Raw genomic sequence first — 21,016 nt, 5'->3', positions numbered from 1 at the left:
GCACTAAACGAGAAAAACATGCAGCCAAGAATACTATATCCGGCTAGGCTATCATTGAAAATAGAAGGAGAGATAAAGAGCTTCCAGGACAAACAAAAGCTGAAAGAATTTGCAAACACCAAACCAGCTCTACAGGAAATATTGAAAGGGGTCCTCTAAGCAAAGAGAGACCCTAAAAGTAGTAGATCAGAAAGAAACAGAAACAATATACAGTAACAATCACCTTACAGGCAATACAATGGCACTAAATTCATATCTCTCAATAGTTACCCTGAATGTTAATGGGCTAAATGCCCCAATCAAAAGACACAGGGTATCAGAATGGATAAAAAAACAAAACCCATCAATATGCTGCCTACAAGAAACTCATTTTAGACCCGAAGACACCTCCAGATTTAAAGTGAGGGGGTGGAAAACAATGTACCATGCTAATGGACATCAGAAGAAAGCTGGGGTGGCAATCCTTATATCAGATCAATTAGATTTTAAGCCAAAGACTATAATAAGAGATGAGGAAGGACACTATATCATACTCAAAGGGTCTGTCCAACAAGAAGATCTAACAATCTTAAATATCTATGCCCCTAACATGGGAGCAGCCAACTATATAAACCAATTAATAACAAAATCAAAGAAATACATCGACAGTAATACAATAATAGCAGGGGACTTTAACACTCCCCTCACTGAAATGGACAGATCATCTAAGCAAAAGATCAACAAGGAAATAAAGGCCTTAAATGACACACTGGACCAGATGGACATCACAGATATCTTCAGAACATTCCATCCCAAAGCAACAGAATATACATTCTTCTCTAGTGCACATGGAACATTCTCCAGAATAGACCACATCCTGGGTCATAAATCAGGTCTCAATTGGTACCAAAAGATCGAGATCATTCCCTGCATATTTTCAGACCACAATGCTCTGAAGCTCGAACTCAATCACAAGAGGAAATTTGGAAAGAACGCAAATACATGGAGACTAAACAGCATCCTTCTAAAAAATGAATGGGTCAACCAGGAAATTAAAGAAGAATTGAAAAAATTCATGGAAACAAATGATAATGAAAACACAACAGTTCAAAATCTGTGGGACACAACAAAGGCAGTCCTGAGAGGAAAATATATAGCAGTGCAAGCCTTTCTCAAGAAACAAGAAAGGTCTCAAATACACAACCTAACCCTACACCTAAAGGAGCTGGAGAGAGAACAACAAAGAAAGCCTAAACCCAGCAGGAGAAGAGAAATCATAAAGATCAGAGCAGAAATCAATGAAATAGAAACTAAAAAAACAATAGAACAAATCAACAAAACTAGGAGCTGGTTCTTTGAAAGAATTAATAAGATTGATAAGCCCCTGGCCAGACTTATCAAAAAGAAAAGAGAAAGGATGCAAATAAATAAAATCATGAATGAAAGAGGAGAGATCACAACCAACACCAAAGAAATACAAACAATTATAAGAACATACTACGAGCAACTCTATGGCAACAAATTTGACAACCTGGAAGAAATGGATACATTTCTAGAGATGTATAAACTACCACAACTGAACCAGGAAGAAATAGATAACCTGAACAGACCCATAACCAGTAAGGAGATTGAAACAGTCATCAGAAATCTCCAAACAAACAAAAGTCCAGGACCAGACGGCTTCCCAGGGGAATTCTACCAAACATTTAAAGAAGAATTAATTCCTATTCTCCTGAAACTGTTCCAAAAAATAGAAATGGAAGGAAAACTTCCAAACTCATTCTATGAGGCCAGCATCACCTTGATCCCAAAACCAGACAAGGATCCCACCAAAAAAGAGAATTACAGACCAATATCCTTGATGAACACAGATGCGAAAATTCTCACCAAAATACTGGCCAATAAGATCCAACAGTACATTAAAAGGATTATTCACCACGACCAAGTGGGATTTATTCCAGGGCTGCAAGTTTGGTTCAACATCCGCAAATCCATCAATGTGATACAATACATTAATAAAAGAAAGAGTAAGAACCATATGATACTCTCAATAGATGCTGAAAAAGCGTTTGACAAAGTGCAGCATCCCTTCCTGATTAAAACTCTTCAAAGTGTAGGGATAGAAGGCACATACCTCAATATTATCAAAGCCATCTATGAAAAACCCACCGCAAAGATCTTATTTTTTTTAAGATTATTTATTTTAGAAAGAAGAGAGATGAACATGGGGAGAAGCAGAAGGATAGGGAGAGGATCGCAGGCAGCTTGGTGCTGAGTGTGGAGCTGGATGTGGGCTGGTTCTCACAACCCTGAGATCGTGACCTGAGCCGGAATCAAGAGTCAGATCATTAACCAATTGAGCCACTCAGGTGCCCTGACGACTAGACCTTTTAACCTAGTAACTTAAAATTCTAGGAATACCTGTTTTTGAAAAGTTGCTTTTATTACTATTCTTATGAGCTATTCTTACTATTCTTGGCTGGGAACAGCAGAGAACACTTAGAGTGAAGGTAAATCCACTTTCTAGGCTTCTCTGCTCTTCCCAATAGCCCAAATTACTGGATTTAACATATGTTATCTGTGTATGTGTGTAAAATATATGTGTATATATATGTATGTATATGTTAAATGTGTGTAAGTATACACACACACACACACACACACACATATATATATATATATATATATATATATGAATGTATGCTTAATTTAGCTAATTTCTTTCTACCTTCTTGCATGGTGGCCACATCTTTCTCCCACCTTTTGCTGAAGGTGAAACACTTCATTTATCTCCTCTCTCCCTGGAGGAGTTTGGCTCCCCTTGTAATTCCGATTACTTGGGTGTTTTCAAACTCTGCTCTTTGACAGAGTTATGAAAAGTTAAAATTTGTAGATTATCTGGATTTTTTAAAAATATTATTGCTGCTCTCTACATATTAAATGAAAGTGGAAATGTTATACATGTATTTTTTATTTAAAATTTTAATTACAGTGCCTTTAACATAGTGTTGTTTTAACTTTAGGTGTACCATACAGTGATTCAGCAGTTACATGTATTACTCAGTGCTTGTCAAGATAAGTGTACTCTTTTTTGTCTTAATGTGAATCCTTTTTTTTTTTTTTTTAAGATTTTATTTATTTGACAGAGAGAGATCACAAGCAGACAGAGAAGCGGTGGAGGGGTGGGGGGTGTAGTAGGTTCCCTGCTGATCAGATAGCCCGATGTGGGGCTCGATCCCAGGACCCTGAGATCATGACCTGAGCTGAAGGCAGAGGCTTAACCCACTGAGCCACCCAGGCACCCCAAGATAAGTGTACTCTTAAGCCCTTTGCACACTTATACACTATTTTAAGTCCCATCCAGTGTTGTAATTTCAAATATCTCCTTTCTAGATAATAACACATGTATCAGTACAATATTTATTGGGATTCTAGTTCTGCCTCTTGAAAATGTAATGGAATCTCAGAATCAGCATAGCTATAACTGGTAAAACTGATTTCCTTCCTTCCTTTTCCTTTCTACCTTCCTTCCTTCCTCTCTCTCTCCCTCTCTCTTTTTTTTTTCATTTTTATTTTGTTTTCATCTTATTTATCATCCATGCTCAAAACCTGACAACTCTATGTGTTTCAGTAAAAGGAATAAATTATCAAATCTGGTGGAAACCATTTTAAATGTATTCCTCTCTCTCTTGTTTCTGCTAATGACTTAAAGAAGATTTTCAGTACTCCATAAATTATACACTGAAAGCCAAATGATGCAGTCGGCAAAGTGAAAAAAAATCAGTGTATTCTTTCATTTCATGTACCAAGGCTCTTAAAAGCAGGGACAAACTTTTTGATTTTACTTAATGCTAAAAATGTCCTTTATTTATGAAATAATTTCTCTTTAAATTATTTTTCATTGCCTCTTTTAATCTTCATTCCTGAAGCTGTAAGATTATAGGAACAAGAAGCAATATTATGTGTGTGGGTCACTAGGTGATACAGTGAGTGGTGCCACTCCCATTGGAACCTTTTGAATCCTGGACCTATGAATCTTGTCTACTAGATAGATGGTGCTATTACATATATAGAACATACAGAACATATATAGCCTTTATTTATGATCTTTATTTTTCAAATAAGAAGACTAGAAAGACACTAATAAGCAGAAACAAAGTATTTTTATCGTAACTTCTTCAACTGGAGACAATGTACTTCATCCTTCATTGATTCAATTTAATGGTTTAGTGTGAAAAATATAATTAATTAATAAACCAATTTTTTTGAAACACTCTTTTCATTGCTTCTTTTACATCTTTGTTCCTTAAACTATAGATGATGGGATTCAGCATGGGAATCACAATGCTGTAAAATATCGACACTATCATGTCATGGTCCAGAGCATAGCTGGAACTCGGTCTCACATACATGAAGAGGATGGTTCCATGATACACTGACACTCCAGTTAGGTGAGAACCACATGTAGAAAAGACTTTCCGCCTCCCCTCCGCAGAATGCATCCTCAGAATGGCCAACAGAATGAAACCATAGGAGATCAGAACTATCATGATCGTGACTATCTCAATAGCACCCACAAAGTAGAAGAGCAGCAGCTGGTTGGTGTGGGTGTCAGAACAAGAAATGGCAAGTAGTGGAGGGATGTCACAGAAGACATGCCTGATTTCATTGGATGCACAGAAGGAGAGGCTGAACGTGGCCACCGTGTGTACAGAAGCATGCAGAATGCCACCAACGTAGGAAGCAACGATGAGTGGCACGTAGACTCTGGGCGACATGCTCACGGAATAGAGGAGAGGGTTGTAGATTGCCACGTAGCGATCATAAGCCATGGCAGCCAAGAGGAAGCATTCTGTGGTCCCAAAAGTAACAGCAAGAAGCATCTGGGCTGCACATCCCGGGACGGAAATGACTTTATTCTTTGACATAAAATCTACTAACATATTTGGGGTAATTACTGAGGAAAAACAGGCATCCACAGACGATAACACACTCAGAAAATAGTACATGGGGTTGTGAAGCCGGGAATCCCCAATGACCAATAAAACTAAGAGCAAGTTTCCCATCATAGTAAAGAAATAGATTGCTAGAAATAGGAAGAACAAGATTATCTGCAGCTCAGGCTTCTCCGTGAAGCCCTTTAGTACAAATATGGTGACTTCAGTGACATTCTTCATGTTGGTACCTCATGGAACAAAGTTGAAGATATTAATAAATTCATAATTCATATTGATATGATAAAAGTGAGCAGTTGTGCAAGTCAAGGAAAGTGAACTCTGTCTCATATTTATTTTATAACAATGCATAATTTCCCAGCAGCTGATCAGAAGACAGTGACAAGATGGGGGGTCAAAGGTTGGTGCCACTCACTGCAGAATTAAATGGAAAATTTGAGTTTTTACTCACTGGCTCAACTTATGTCATTTTTAAAACTATGAGATCAAATGTTTAATTTACTACTGAATTCTATTAGCTGTTTTCCTTTTAAATCACATTAAAACACAAAATGAAGAGGTAAGTATGCTTTTCTTATAACATACAAACACAAGATAGTTTATCAGTGAACACAACATTGGAATTCACACCAAAATTCTAAACCTGTCAGAAATTCTGTAAAATTGCTACAAGCTACTCATCTACAGAATTACGGCAAAATTCAATCCCAGGTCTCCCTCAGAGAGCATGCACGTTTCACTTTCTTTCATTGATTCTTATACCATAGCTTCATTCTGCAATTGACTTCCCTCCCCAGCACCTCCACTGAAATAAAACAAAACACGATTTTTTATGTATTTGAATATTTTTAAGTCATTAAGACTAGAGAAACATGAACTAAAGAGTAATTGGAAGTGGCTTCTACAATACATGGCTAGCAAAATAATCTTAGAAGAATTATTATTTTCCTTATTATATCAACATATAAGCCCCCTGAGAGGTGAATAAGTCAAATCTTTTCAGGCTCTCTATCAATAAATTTTATCTTATTTTCACTTCAAACTGGTCTGTCTTCTGATATGAGGAAAATGAACACACACATCTACTTGGAGCCTTCTTATTACTTTTACAAACAGAAATTCATTATTTTCCATTACCTTTGTTTTATTCCAGGAAGTGTTGTTTTCCAATTCTTAGTCAGACTCTGCATAAATCTAGTTTGTAATAAATGCATTCTATTCACCTATAGAATAGGCAATGAGGCTTTGGTATGAGAGATTTCATAGTATATTTAACTTTAGTGTTTTAGATTTCACATCTTAAATATGCAGCAAATTATCTGAAAATTTCTCTTACCCACAGAACAGCAAAGGCAGGTTTAGGTACATTATGAATACGGTTCATTTAGATCGCTTATATCCACTTACTCAGCTGTTTATAAACCCCACAGGAGATGCCCATACAGGAATATGCCCCAATTATCTTTGGTGCAAAATAACAACACAAGAATTTACTCAGTAATGAAAAAGTAAGAGGTCTGGAATAATGTACCACATGTTAATGTTTTATAAAATAAATAGTTATTCGATTCCTGGTTTAAAATAATGACTTAAATATGTATACGTTGACACTAGATAAGAAATCTTTAGCTCGGAGACATACTTTTATATAATAGCTCTGATACTTGGTTAGAACTAACTTCTCTGAGAACTGATTCCTCCTTTTGGCAATAGGCGCCATTTTATTAGAGTCAATCAAATGTATTACACTTTTACTCTGTTCAAATTATAAAGTATGTGGTTTTAATATATCCATCTAAAGGTATACATTTTGAGCTTATTGGAAGATTATTATACAAGGTAATAGGAAAAGTCCAAAAATCCCACAAACATGTGGAGGAGTCATTAAAAGTTTAAAGCTCTGTGGGACTTGGTAAATCATGTAGCTTTGTGAATCCTAGATGCTACTCTAGCATTTATTCAGATGAAATAAAAATATCTATTGATTGGTTGAAAAAAATATATATACATATGCAATTCTCACACACACACACACACACACACACACACACACACACACACAGAACTAGGACCAAAATAGAAATATTTAACATTTGTCGACCTGTGTCTATTGGGATGCCAGGTAGAATTTTTATTTTTCTTTGAATTTTTTGGATAGTCCCTGCTTTTACCCAAGCTTCATCACTGTCAGGAAGGATCCGTGAGAGACTGAAAAAGATCTCAGAAACATGCAGCATATACTCCCTTTGAAAATGATAGGCCTTCACCTAGAAAAAGAAAATGCTGAGAAGCTTGTCAACTGGATAGGGCAAATACACTAGGAAGGAAAGTTTCAACAAGAGAGGGATCATGTGATCATGACCTGAGCCAAAATCAAGAATCAGACACTCAACTTACTGAACCACCCTGGCGTCCCGGCTTGATGAATTTTTTAATTAAACATACCCCTGTAAACAAGCCCAGGAAGTAGAACATGGCCAGAACCCAAGGAGCCTCTCATATCTTTCAGTCACTATTTTACCAGCAAGGATAACCATAGGATGAAACAAAGGGTAACTTATTGTAATGTTCATTTTTTTTAAGTTGAGGTTATTGCTTTTTTTTATATATAAATATAGAATATTTACCATTTATATGTGCCAGTTACATGGATGTCAATAAAAACATACATCTGAGTAACAACAATCATGTTACGGGTGATAAAATATTCTCTATTACAGAATTATAGAATTCCCTTGTTAATTTCTGCAATTTTTTTTTTTTTTTTTAGTTTTAACTAGGACTGCATTGCATACATAGATCACTTAGGATTACATTTAATTAATAGATCCTTTATTTACAATTCAGCTAGTTTCTTTCTTTCTTTCTTTCTTTCTTTCTTTCTTTCTTTCTTTCTTCTTTCATAAATTCAAATTCTATGACCAACATTCCCTATGTATTAACTTAGACTCCCTAGGTGTTGAGCTTAGACATTCATGTATTTTTCAACAATTTTTGAATAATTTATTTAAGTACATAACCAGGAACTAGTTTGTAGATGAGTATATAAGGTTCCCAAGACCCTGATCAACACAAAAAGTTTGGCCTTTATCTCTGCCAGATCTCTAATATTCTGTTTTATTACATAGAATATTAAAGTTATCTGTCTACTGTCCCATCAGTAAACTTTCTGCTTTCAATACTTCCTGTTATGTATGCATATCCTTTCTCCCTGGTAAACTCTCAGTGAGCTTAAATATATCTCTCATGCCACTAAGAAGTATAGCACTTTAATAGTTAAATAAATATGGTAATCTTTATTAAATGATTATGAAGTCTGTTATACCTTATTTTGAGACAAGTAAATGGGTTATAATCTCAGGAAGAAAGAAGTGAATTTTAGAGAATTTAAGTCATAAACCCCATGGCACAAAGCTATTTACTGTCAGAGTCAAGATTATGTCCTGTAGCATTAGATTTCTTTTCCATCTCCATGCCATTCTTTCTGCATTAAGGATTATTTTATAACAGAGGCCAAAGGATATTCATGTAATCATTTTATCTTGTAGTTTATTGTTCTAGAACCATTAATTTACTGTTTAAAAACAAACAAACAAACAAACATGAAATTATCTGACTTTTCTGCTCCAGAAGGTAATTAGTGTATTTTCTCTTTGAAGCATCCCTGTGGACTTCAAGAAGAGCTTGAGAACTTGGTATAAAAGTCCAAATGCTTAGTGTTCACAGGCAACTTAACTGAGTAAGCTGTTCATTTCCACAGGTAAGAGGAAAGAGTTTCTTATGACTTAAAAAATATTTCAGAAGTCATAATCTTGAATCTCTGGCTAGCTTTTATGTCTTAATATTTAAATCTGAGGCAGAAATTTATAGTTAATTTAGAGTTGAATTAAAATTGAATAAAGGAATTCCAGGTAACATAGCTGAGATAACAAGAAAGACTACCTACATATTTAGGTGAATAGGATGTAATTTAGACATGTCATGTCATTTTCTTGATGAAAGATAATAGTTGGAATAAAGGTAGTAGAAATAAGGGATTATATTACAAATTTAAGAGAATTGTTAAATATAGAGAAAATCAACTATCAACCTACCAATGGATACATACCATTTTGGGATCATAATTGTTTTTGTTTTTGTTTTCAAATGGAAGGATATACATTGATTTTAAATTTGTTTTGCTGGTCAGCTGCTTGAACAAGAAGCCACTTCAGTTTTGTTTTCTTTTTTTTTAATCATGGTCTGCTTAACGTGATAGCTTTATAAAATAATTCAAAGACATGAAGATGTTATTTTGTATCGTTTCTAGGAGATAACACCTCCAGAATTATGGCCTATCACAATGAATTTGCAGCATAGTCAAGGGGAAATAGCTTAACATATGGGACAGACAAACCTTGTCTTGCATCGTGGCTTTGCTCCTAACTATATGACCTTGGGCAGGTTATAGGTTGGGATGTTTCTCAGTTTTCTCATCTATAAAAGGATGCTGAATTATTTACTGTGCAGGCAGCTATGCGGCTTATCTAAGATAATGTACACAAAATTTCTTTTTTTTTTTTTTTTTAAGATTTCATTTATTTACTTGACAGACAGAGATCACAAGTAGGCAGAGAGGCAGGCAGAGAGAGAGAGGAGGAAGCAGGCTCCCTGCTGAGCAGAGAGTCTGATGCGGGGCTTGATCCCAGGACCCTGGGATCATGACCTGAGCTGAAGGCAGAGGCTTTAACCCACTGAGCCACCCAGGCGCCCCAGTACACAAAATTTCTAAACTTTAGTATTATGTGGTTAATATCATGTGTTTTGCTGCTATCATAGTTTCCCTTCTCAAGCTTGGCATTTATAACATTGTTCTCATGCATGTACCTTACTTTATGTTTTCTAACTGCATTACAGATGAAAAATTGACAATTTTAATCTTCCAGATCGGTCTATTTTGTTAACATGGATGGTCCGCATTTTTGTCTATCTAGGCCCTATTTCTTAAACTGAAATTAGCTAGATAAAAACACAATCAAGTTTAATTTCCTTAAATATTAGTTGGCAAAAGCCTTTTTGAAGTGCATTTTGGAAGAAGTAAACTCCATGTTTTTTGTCTTTCATCCCTCTAGTTCTCTAGAGTGAAGTAGATAATTGCTCTGTTGGGACATGATTTCGATTATCTTTAATGCCTTCATCTACAAGCTACCTTCTTGCACTACAGATAAAATCAGAGAAATTAAAAATTATAAGAAATTATTATGGACAAAAACCTCAGGAGGGATGTAAATAAACATAGTATCACTTTACTGACATGCCCGAATTACAATGCAATGACATGGATGTATTTTTTAAGTGCCTGATACCAAAGAGTATTAGGATGGTCAGAAAAGGCCACCCCATATGACAAGCTGAAATTAAGTCTAACATCCCATATTGTACTCATTTGGGAATATTTCAAAATTAAATAGTTTCACATTATTTTTCTGATTTAAATGTATTCCAATTTTGTGATATAGATATGGTTGCTCCCATTTTAACAATTGTGCACACACACACAAAAGGAATATCACATGCATTGTACAAAATCTAGGGCTAGTACTCAGGTATGTAATTTTTATTACACTACTTTCAGATTTTTTAATTCCTATAGTCATTCATCTTTGAGGATTTTGAGATGATGCAATGTGAAAGCAGGTGGGAGAATTTTGACAGAAACTAACTGGAAATCAAATAATTTATTGGCATAATTTTTAACGTGACAAATTTAACCAACAACTTAATAACATAATTTCTTTAATTTATTTATACAGGGTAATGCATTCACTTGATCCCAACTTCCAAGCCCATCACTGCATATTCCTTCACTGCCAAGGATTTCAACATATCTTTCTAAGAAACAAATGTAAGAATACATAGGGTGTATTCTATTAAATTAAAAAAAAAAAAAACTACCTTTAAAACCTATAAACATGAAAATGCCAGGGTTTCCATCAGATTTAGATTTACGTAGGATTCAGATGAAAAACGTGACTGAGGTCACCATGTTTATATTGATGGGCTTCACAGATGATTTTGAGATTCAGGTCTTCCTGTTTTTTCTATTTCTAGCAATCTATCTTTTCACTCTGATAGGAAATTTGGGGCTGGTTATAGTGGTCCTTGGGGATTCTCGGCTCCACAATCCCATGTACTATTTTCTGAGTGTGTTATCATTCCTGGATGCCTGCTATTCCTCAGTTGTCACCCCCAAAATGCTGGTCAATTTCCTGGCAGAGAATAAAGCCATTTCCTACCTTGGATGTGCAGCCCAGATGCTTCTCTTTGTTACTTTTGGGACCACAGAATGCTTCCTCTTGGCTGCCATGGCTTATGATCGCTACGTGGCAATCTACAACCCTCTCCTCTATTCCGTGAGCATGTCGCCCAGAGTCTACGTGCCACTCATCGTGGCTTCCTACGTTGGTGGCATTCTGCATGCTTCTGTGCACACAGTGGCCACGTTCAGCCTCTCCTTCTGTGCATCCAATGAAATCAGGCATGTCTTCTGTGACATCCCTCCACTACTTGCCATTTCTTGTTCTGACACCCACACCAACCAGCTGCTGCTCTTCTACTTTGTGGGTGCTATTGAGATAGTCACGATCATGATAGTCCTGATCTCCTATGGTTTCATTCTGTTGGCCATTCTGAGGATGCATTCTGCGGAGGGGAGGCGGAAAGTCTTTTCTACATGTGGTTCTCACCTAACCGGAGTGTCAGTGTATCATGGAACCATCCTCTTCATGTATGTGAGACCGAGTTCCAGCTATGCTCTGGACCATGACATGATAGTGTCGATATTTTACAGCATTGTGATTCCCATGCTGAATCCCATCATCTATAGTTTAAGGAACAAAGATGTAAAAGAGGCAATGAAAAAAATGTTTGGTAAAATTTGGTTATCTAAATAAAGTATATTGTTCACATTGACCACAAAATTAAGAAAAGTTAAGAATAATATTTATTGTCTTAATATTAAAATGATCGTGATTGTATTATTTTGCTCAGACTGCCGTAACAAAGTGCCACAGAGTGCTGGTTTAACAAAAGAAATTTATTTCTCATTGTTATAGAATCTACAAGTCTGAATGTGAAGGCAGGGTGAATTTCTTCCAAGGCCTCTCCCCTTCCCTTGCAGGGGGAAGTCTTTTTTTTTTTTTTTCCCCAGTTGTAGTCTTTTCTTTCTGTATCCATGTGGCCATTCCTCTCTGTGCCTCTTTGTTCTGAATATATGTATAATGTGGACACTTGTAGATAGGTAGATAGATATACTGCATATATCTGTAGATAGATATACTGCATATATCTATATACAAATATATTTACATATAAACCCATATTTGTCATATATATTTATACATACAGAGTCACATATGCATGTGATCTTTGCTTTAAAATGTATAGTATTAATTTTCACCCTCATTATATGTCAAACTTGATTATCTCCCATAGTTGCAGTTATTAATAATTTTATAATTATATCTGACTAGCTTGAGCAAATACCACCCAACTGATAGCAAAACTCCAGCTCACACAATCCCAATCCACTTCCCTAGAGTCTCTGACATCTGTCTCCTTATAAAAGCATTCTGCTCTATCCTTAAATCTGTGCATTGGCAGCAGGGGCCACAGATAATATATTTAAATCTCTGGTGTCATTACCACCCTGCTTGTGAGGGTGCATCTCTCCCCTTTTTTTTATTTCATTGAGAACATGGACATTGAATTCATTTTTACTTCCTCCCAAAATACAGATACTAGGCATTAGCATTTATCAAGATTATACTTAAACTCAAGAATGATAGACACAATTCGGACAGGAAGATAAGCCAGCTGTCAGAAGCTAAGCTAAACCTCAGCCCATCTTGGTGAGTTTTCCTGCTAACCCGGTACAGACTCAGCTTTTGCTCTGCTTTCTTTTGACCATTACCACCTTGAGATGCAATTAGAGATGCCACCACTCCTCAGTGCCCAGACCAAAGAACCAAGGTATAGAGAAGCATCCTGATTATACTCGTGTTTAGTCCTGCTTCCAACAGACCTCATTTTCATTGCAAGGACATGTGTCCTTCAAAATTAATTAATTATAAATGGTTTTGGTTTTTCATCCCTCCCTCCTTCGTTTCATTATTATCACTTTTTAAAAGATTTTATTTATTTATTTGAGAGAGAGAAACAGAGACAGCAAGAGAGAGCACAAGTGGGAAGGAGAGAGAGAAGCGTGGGGCTCAAGCTCAGGACCCTGGGATCATGAACTAAATGGAAGGCAGATGCTTAACTGACTGAGCCACCCAGTTGCCCCATCATTATTATTATTTTATGTGTTATTATTTTTAACTGTTAAATCCCTTTGGTCCAATAGGATGATCTCCTTAAAACACAGAACACGATGTAAGGCTATTTCCCTAAAATGGGATTGTTGGCTTTAAATAATACCTTAACTATGCAAATACAGATAATCTCCTACAACATTATATACTCCACCACCCCCAATTTTTCTTCATTTCTTTTCTTCTATTTGGACTGTTTACCTGGCTGCCATTCACAACTCCTCTTTTAAAATGCCTTTTCTTAGTGAGTATTTCATTGACTACATTATGATAATTACAATTTATTTCCATTGACTATCCTCGTATTCTTTCTTGAATATAACCATTGCACTTGTCACTGTTTCATATAATATACACTTAATTTATATTTGATTTATTGTCTTATCTATTTTCCAGACACATGTATTTGAAATATTGTCTGAAACAAATTGTTGCTCAATAAATATTCCCTAAGTGAATAAATATTTTACATAAGAAATGCTCAAAAGCATTTTTTAACTCAATGAAAAGATGCAGGTGAAACAAGATAGAATGTTCTATTTAAATATTAGTTACTGTGGGGCACCTGGGTGGCTCAGAGGGTTAAAGCCTCTGCCTTCAGCTCAGGTCATGATCTCAGGGTCCTGGGATCGAGCCCCGCATTGGGCTCTCTGCTCAGCAGGGAGCCTGCTTCCTCCTCTCTCTCTCTGCCTGCCTCTCTGCCTACTTGTGATCTCCATCAAATAAATAAATAAAAATCTTAAAAAAAATACAAAAATATAGATTCAAAGGGCACATGTACCCTGATGTACATAGCAGCATTATCTGTAGTAGCCAAACTGTAGAAAGAACCCAAATCTCCATCCACTGATCAATGGATAAAGAACATGTGGTACAACACACACACACATAGACACACACACACACATACACACACACACAGGAATATTACTCAGCCATAAAAAAAGAATAAAATCTTGCAATTTGTAACAACATGAATGGAGCTAGAGTATAGTAGCTAAGTGAATTAAGTCAGCTAGAGAAAGACAAATAACCTATGATTTCATTCCCATGTGGAATTTAAGAAACAAAGCAGATGAACATAGGGGAAGGAAAGAAGAGAGAGAGAGAGAGGGAAGAAAGTAAACCATAAGGGATTTTAACTATAGAGAACCCAACTCAGGGTGTGAGGGAGGGAGATGGGGAGGGCAATGAGCTAGATAGGGGATGGGTATTAAGGAGGGCACATGTAATGAGCACTGGGTGTTATATGGAAGTTATACATCACTAAATTCTACTCCTGAAACTAGTTTTACATATATGTTAACTAGCTAGAAAAAAGAAATAAAATATTTCCTCTTTTTATTAGACTACTTTGTTATTCTTTCCTAGCTGTCTCATTTGGGTACAATTTTCCAATGAATAGTGTGTGAGTGGAATCACACATATTTTAGTATTTCATATTTTCATCATCAATATTTCTGTTTTTTCCCATTTTTTTAAACCTAGGAGTAGCTTAGTAACATCTAAAAATACTTTAATGGAATAGTTTGAGAGTTTTTTAAAATTTGTTAGTCATTTCCAAATAGAGTGCAATTAAAAAAATCTTTATTCAGATCTTACTTTTCATTAATAAATGGAATTTCTCATAAATGCTGTCCCTACACTTGTAAAGAGAGAAATTTGCCGAAGTCAAATCTTTATACAAACTCACCTACAAAAACAATCTTATTGATTGTTTAGTTTAAACCTTTATGTCCTAGGTAACGTTTTCTTGACTGAAAATATTTAATACAGGTGTATTAATTTTCCTAAAGTTAGCGGGCTTCTTTCCATCTGTCTTTGCATCTCCTGTATGGGAACTTTCTTGTTTGGGATATGTGTTGCTACATTTCTATTTGCATAGGTAACATTCGCGCTGGAGGGGCAGAGCCCCAGTGGAGGCATTCACCTCACCCTAGGTTACCCCATAGGATGGCAGACGCAAAGCGGCAAACAGAGTAGCCTTACTGATTTAAAGGAATGGCAGTGGCAAGTTGATCATGGTATTCCCAGAAGTGAAATAGAGGAGAAATGCTGCATTCCGACTTGATCGTTATAAGCGGAAAAGTTCTAGGTTAAGTGACTGGTCTAACTTGTCACGAAATCTAACTTGAATCATAAAATCAGAGTCATTGTCCCTCAGTCAATCGGTGAACTGAGGCAACTTAGAGTTCTAGAACCCCTTAATGAAGAGAAGCCAGTACCCCTGAAGAAGGACCAAGGTGAACTACCAAGAATTTAAACTATTAATCTTCCTCCAAGCCTTCCCCAGAGGCTTGGGGACTTTTACCAGAGTAACTGTGCACTTGAGAAAAGGAAATAAACAGATCTTTGAGAACTACTGGGCACTAGTTCTGAACTGATGATGATTCCAGAAGACCCAAGACATTGCTGTGTGTTTGTGTGTTTGTGGCCCAACAGTTAGGGTAGGGGCTTGGAGAGGTCAGGTGGCCAGTGGAGTTTTACTTCTGGCCCATCTCACAGTGAATGCTGCATGTTCCTGTACCACCCTGAGTTATTCCTCCAGTTCCAGAATGTCTACTTGGAGCAGAACAACTCAGTCCTTGGCAGAATCTCCACATTGGTTCCCTGACCTGTGGAGTAAGGGTGATCATGATGGAAAAATCCCAAGTAAGAACAAACATATCTGCCTCTCCCAAGAAAAATAGTAAACCAGAATCAATACTGCATTTTGAAGGGTAATGAGAGATTAGTTTCACCATCAAACACTTGAAGGATGCAGGAGGGTTGATTCTATTACATCCCCACTTAAATCTCCTATTTAGCCTATGCAGAAAACTGATGGGTCTTTGAGAATGACAGAGAATTACCGTAAGCTTAACTACATGACCATTTCCATTGTTGCTCTTGGACAGATGTGGCTTCATTGCCTGAGCAAATTAACACATACCCTGGTACTTGGTGTGCAGCTATTGATCTGTCAACTGTTTTTTCTTTCATATATTTTCATAAGGTTTACCAAAAAAAAAAAAAAAAGTTTTCTCTGAGCTAGTGAAACCAACAAACTTCACTGTCCCACCTCAGAGTACAACAGTTCTACAGCCTATGTCATAATTTGATTCATAGAGATTTGTGTGCTTTTTCCTTCCACAAGATATCACCTGGATCCACGACATTGATGACATTACATTAAGTAGAACTAATGAGCAAGAAGTAGCAACTACTCTAGACTTATTGGTAGGACATTTGTGTGACATGAGTGGAAAATTAATTTGATGAAAATTCAGGGGCTTTCTGCATTTCAGTGGTATAAGGCATGTTAAGATCAAGGGAAATTTGTTGCATCTGGTCACTTTCACAACCAAAAATGTCACACTAGTGGACCTCTTTTTTGAAGGCAATATATTCTTCATTTAGTTGTGTTACTCCAGCCGTGTCCTAACTGACCTCAAAAGTTGATAGTTTTGAAGAGTTAATGATGAGGAAAAGGCTCTGCTATAGGTTCAGGCTGCTGTGAACCTTCTCTTCCAAGTCAAGTATATGATCCAGCAGGTCCACTGGTGCTTGGAGTGGCAGTGGCAGAGAAGGACGCTGTTTGGAGCTTTCAGTCAGCCTCTATGGGGAAATCACAGTGTAGACCCTTAGTATTGTGGGGCAAAACCTTCCCAGCCTCTATAGATAACTACTTTTCTTTGTAAAACAGCTTTTAACCTGCCACTAGGTCTTAGTAGAGACGGAACACTTTACCATAGCCACTAAATTACCACAAAAGCTGAGTTTCTGCATTCAAAGCTGGGTATTTTCTGACTCCAAAAGTCATAAATTCAGGCATACACAGCCGCCCTCAATCATGAAATGGTTATATATGAAGCTGTGTCTGAGCAGGCCTTGGAGGTCCAAGGAAGTTACGTGAAGAAGTAGCCTACACACCAAGGCTCCACAATTCTTCTCTCCTATAGCCTGAATCTCTGGCTTCTGTGGAGTTCCCTATGATTATTAGACAGAGGTAGAGAAGATGCAAACGCCATCTAGAAGTAGACAGCTGCGCCAGGATAGCCTCTTTTTGTGACGTCCCTGAAAGACTGCGGTGAAAAGATGTCCTCCCAGTGGGAAGAACCTTGAGCTGTCCATCCAGATGTGTATTCTGCTTGTAAAGAGAAATAACCAGATGTGAAACTACATTTTGATTGATGTTCTATAGCCAGTCGTTTGGTTGGACAGTCAGGGACCTGGAAGGGACCCAAGGGGAAAATTGGTGTCAAGAAGGCTGGTCAAGAGGTAGGTGGATAGACCTCCCACTCTGTGTTAAACAGCGAGGATATCTGAGTCCTTTGTCAATGCCCACCAAAGATTGACCTCAGCAGAGAAGGATTTTCATAATCAAGTAGATCGGAGGACTCATTCTATGGATATCATTCATCTCATTTCACTAGCCACCCCTCTTACCAAGTAACGGGCTCATGAAGTGACTGTGGCAAAAGGATGAAGGTTCGTGTAGGGTCAGTAACATAGACCTCCATTCGCAAGGGCTGACTAGTCTGAAACCATTTCTGAGCAACCAGTCTGCCAGGAGCAGAGACCAATACTTAAGCGCCAACATGGCACCATTACCTGGTGTGATCAGCCAGCCCGTGTCAGGTTGTTTACATTATACCTTATAGGGCAATGTATTGGGACTGGTTATATTTGTCCTTGGGGAGTCCTAGCTTCACCATCCCATGTACAATTTTCCGAGTGTTTTATCATTCTTGGATGCCAGTTATTCTTCAGTTTTACTCCAAAAATGCTCATCAATTTCCTAGCAGAGAATAAAGTCATTTCCTACCTTGGATATGCAACCCAGATGCTTCTCTTTGTTACTTTTGGGACCACAGAATGCTTTCTCTTGGCTGCCATGGCTTATGATCGCTACGTGGCAAGCTACAACCCTCTCCTCTATTCTGTGGGCATGTCGCCCAGCGTCTATGTGCCACTCATCGTTGCTTCCTACGTTGGTGGCATTTTGCATGCTTCTGTACACACGGTGGCCATGTTCAGTCTTTCCTTCTGTGCATCCAATGAAATTAAACACGTCCTTTGCAAGATCCCTCCACCACTTGGATTTCTTGTTCTGACACTCACACAAACTGTATGTATATATATATACACATATATATACACATATACATATGTGTATATACACACACACACACACATGTGGCATATGTGTATTATATATAGGGTAATATAGTGTGTATATATAGTGTGCATATATATTTTATGCACATATATTTATATAATTAACCAGTTGTTGCTTTTCTCTAAGTTCTACTTTTATTTGTTTTTCTTGAGCCTAAGTACACCAATGAATGCTCTATCTAATACTTACCAGTAAAACGTTTGGAGTTTCATAAATGGATCTTATCATTTCTGTTATTGGTCAGTAATAAGGAAAGATTTTGATAATGGAATAAAAATACATAGTGTTGGGCCAAATAGTGAGAAAGTCATGGCCATTAGCCTTGATGGATCTTACTCTGAAAGTACATGGGGAGCACATGAAACAATTTTAAGGAGGTCTTGCTGAGGGAACTCAGGATGGAGAAGTAACCTCATAATGAGTGTGAATGACTTTCTATAAACAGTGTGATGATGCACCAATCCGTAGAACCCTGAGTACATAAGCTATAGTAGTAGTGAGTGAAGAAAATTCCACAATGACTGACAATAGCAATACACTTGCATCAACAAATATTTAATATGAATCAATTTGAAACACAGTAAAAGTATATAGATGAACTCAGCAATTGCACTACTGGGCATTTACCCTAAAGATACAAATGTAGTGATCCAAAGGGGCACGTGCACCCGAATGTTTATAGCAACAATGTCCACAATAGCCAAATGGCTGTTTGTTCTTTCCACAAATGGAAAGAACCTAGATGTCCATTGACAGATGAATGGATAAAGAAGATGTGGTATATATATATATGATGGAATACTATGCAGCCACCAAAGAAATGAAATCTTGCCATTTGCGATGACATGGATGGAACTAGAGGGTATCATGCTTAGCGAAATAAGTCAATCAGAGAAAGACAATTATCATATGATCTCCCTGATATGAGGAAGTTGAGAGGCAACATGGAGGGTTTGGTGTAGGAAGAGAATAATAAAACAAGATAGGATCGGGAGGGAGACAAACTGTAAGAGACTCTTAATCTCACAAAACAAACTGAGGGTTGCCGAGGGAGGGGCATAGGGAGAGGGCGGTGGGTTTATGGACATTGGGGAAGGTATGTGCTATGAAGTGTGTAAACCTGGTGATTCAGACCTGTACCCCTGTGGTTAATAATAAATTATATGTTACTAAATTTTTTTTAAATTAAAAGTATATAGATGATACAAATGATCATATTTGTAAAATACTATGTTGGAAGGCTGATAAATGCTTTATTTGGAAATATTCTAGGATATACAGACAGTATGATTCACTAAAACCAAGACATTTTCTTTAGTTTCTGAACATAGAGACATAAATTGTTATGCAACATTCCTTGAAGATTAACTCAGTGCTAATAATGTGTTTTACTTAGGAACCAATTTCTCACAAACAATTTCTTCATCGCCTCTTTTACATCTTTGTTCCTTAAACTGTAGATGATGGGATTCAGCATGGGAATCACAATTGTGTAAAATATCGACACTATCATGTCATGGTCCAAAGCATAGCTGGAACTTGGTCTCATATATATGAAAAGGATGGTTCCATGATAAATTGTCACTCCAGTTAGGTGAGAACCACATGTAGAAAAGACTTTCCGCCTCCCCTCCGCAGAATGCATCCTCAGAATGGCCAACAGAATGAAACCATAGGAGATCAGGACTATCATGATCGTGACTATCTCAATAGCACCCACAAAGTAGAAGAGCAGCAGCTGGTTGGTGTGGGTGTCAGAACAAGAAATGGCAAGTAGTGGAGGGATGTCACAGAAGACATGCCTGATTTCATTGGATGCACAGAAGGAGAGGCTGAACGTGGCCACCGTGTGCACAGAAGCATGCAGAATGCCACCAACGTAGGAAGCCACGATGAGTGGCACGTAGACTCTGGGCGACATGCTCACGGAATAGAGGAGAGGGTTGTAGATTGCCACGTAGCGATCATAAGCCATGGCAGCCAAGAGGAAGCATTCTGTGGTCCCAAAAGTAACAAAGAGAAGCATCTGGGCTGCACATCCAAGGTAGGAAATGGCTTTATTCTCTGCCAGGAAATTGACCAGCATTTTGGGGGTGACAACTGAGGAATAGCAGGCATCCAGGAATGATAACACACTCAGAAAATAGTACATGGGATTGTGGAGCCGAGAATCCCCAAGGACCACTATAACCAGCCCCAAATTTCCTATCAGAGTGAAAAGATAGATTGCTAGAAATAGAAAAAACAGGAAGACCTGCATCTTAAAATCATCTGTGAAGCCCATCAATATAAACATGGTGACCTCAGTCACGTTTTTCATCTGAATCCTGTGTAAATCTAAATCTGATGGAAACCCTGGCATTTCACTTATTTATAAGTGCTAAAGGCAATATGAAAATAGTCTAGCTAATTACATCCCCTATTTGTTTCTTAGCAGGGTACAATGGTTTCCTGGGCACTGATAAAAATAGGCAGCGATAAAGATGTTAGTCCCAAGTCATTGAATTTTGCTGTTAAATAAAGGGAAGAAATGATTTTATTCAGTCATTGATCACATTTATCAGGTTAAA

At 37.3% G+C, this 21,016-nt stretch overlaps 2 protein-coding genes across 3 annotated transcripts; one reads left to right on the top strand and one right to left on the bottom strand.

Moving 5' to 3' along the window:
* Window positions 1-4,223: 4,223 nt before the first annotated feature.
* LOC308351160 (olfactory receptor 5T2-like) lies at window positions 4,224-20,766 on the bottom strand (the record flags this gene model as incomplete). 2 transcript variants are annotated; one of them, XM_080816626.1, is made up of 2 exons in its annotated part: window positions 4,224-5,021; window positions 20,632-20,766. In XM_080816626.1, the coding sequence occupies 2 exons, from the start codon at window positions 20,764-20,766 to the stop codon at window positions 4,224-4,226; spliced, it is 933 nt and encodes a 310-aa protein (XP_080672752.1). The 2 variants fall into 2 exon arrangements, with proteins under 2 accessions (XP_080672752.1, XP_080672753.1); XM_080816627.1 differs by lacking the exon at window positions 20,632-20,766 and having other exon boundaries at window positions 4,224-5,183.
* Window positions 10,892-11,866, top strand: LOC308351039 (olfactory receptor 5T1-like; the record flags this gene model as incomplete). The annotated part of the gene is made up of 1 exon (XM_080816523.1): window positions 10,892-11,866. One exon carries the CDS (start codon window positions 10,892-10,894, stop codon window positions 11,864-11,866), a length of 975 nt encoding a protein of 324 aa, XP_080672649.1.
* Window positions 20,767-21,016: the final 250 nt, after the last annotated feature.

This window comes from Martes martes (assembly GCF_963455335.1).
Source record: "Martes martes genome assembly, chromosome: 10".
NCBI classification, from domain to species: domain Eukaryota; kingdom Metazoa; phylum Chordata; class Mammalia; order Carnivora; family Mustelidae; genus Martes; species Martes martes.
The sequence above is the reverse complement of the archived record's forward strand: the minus strand, read 5'-3'. Positions and strand labels throughout refer to the sequence as shown.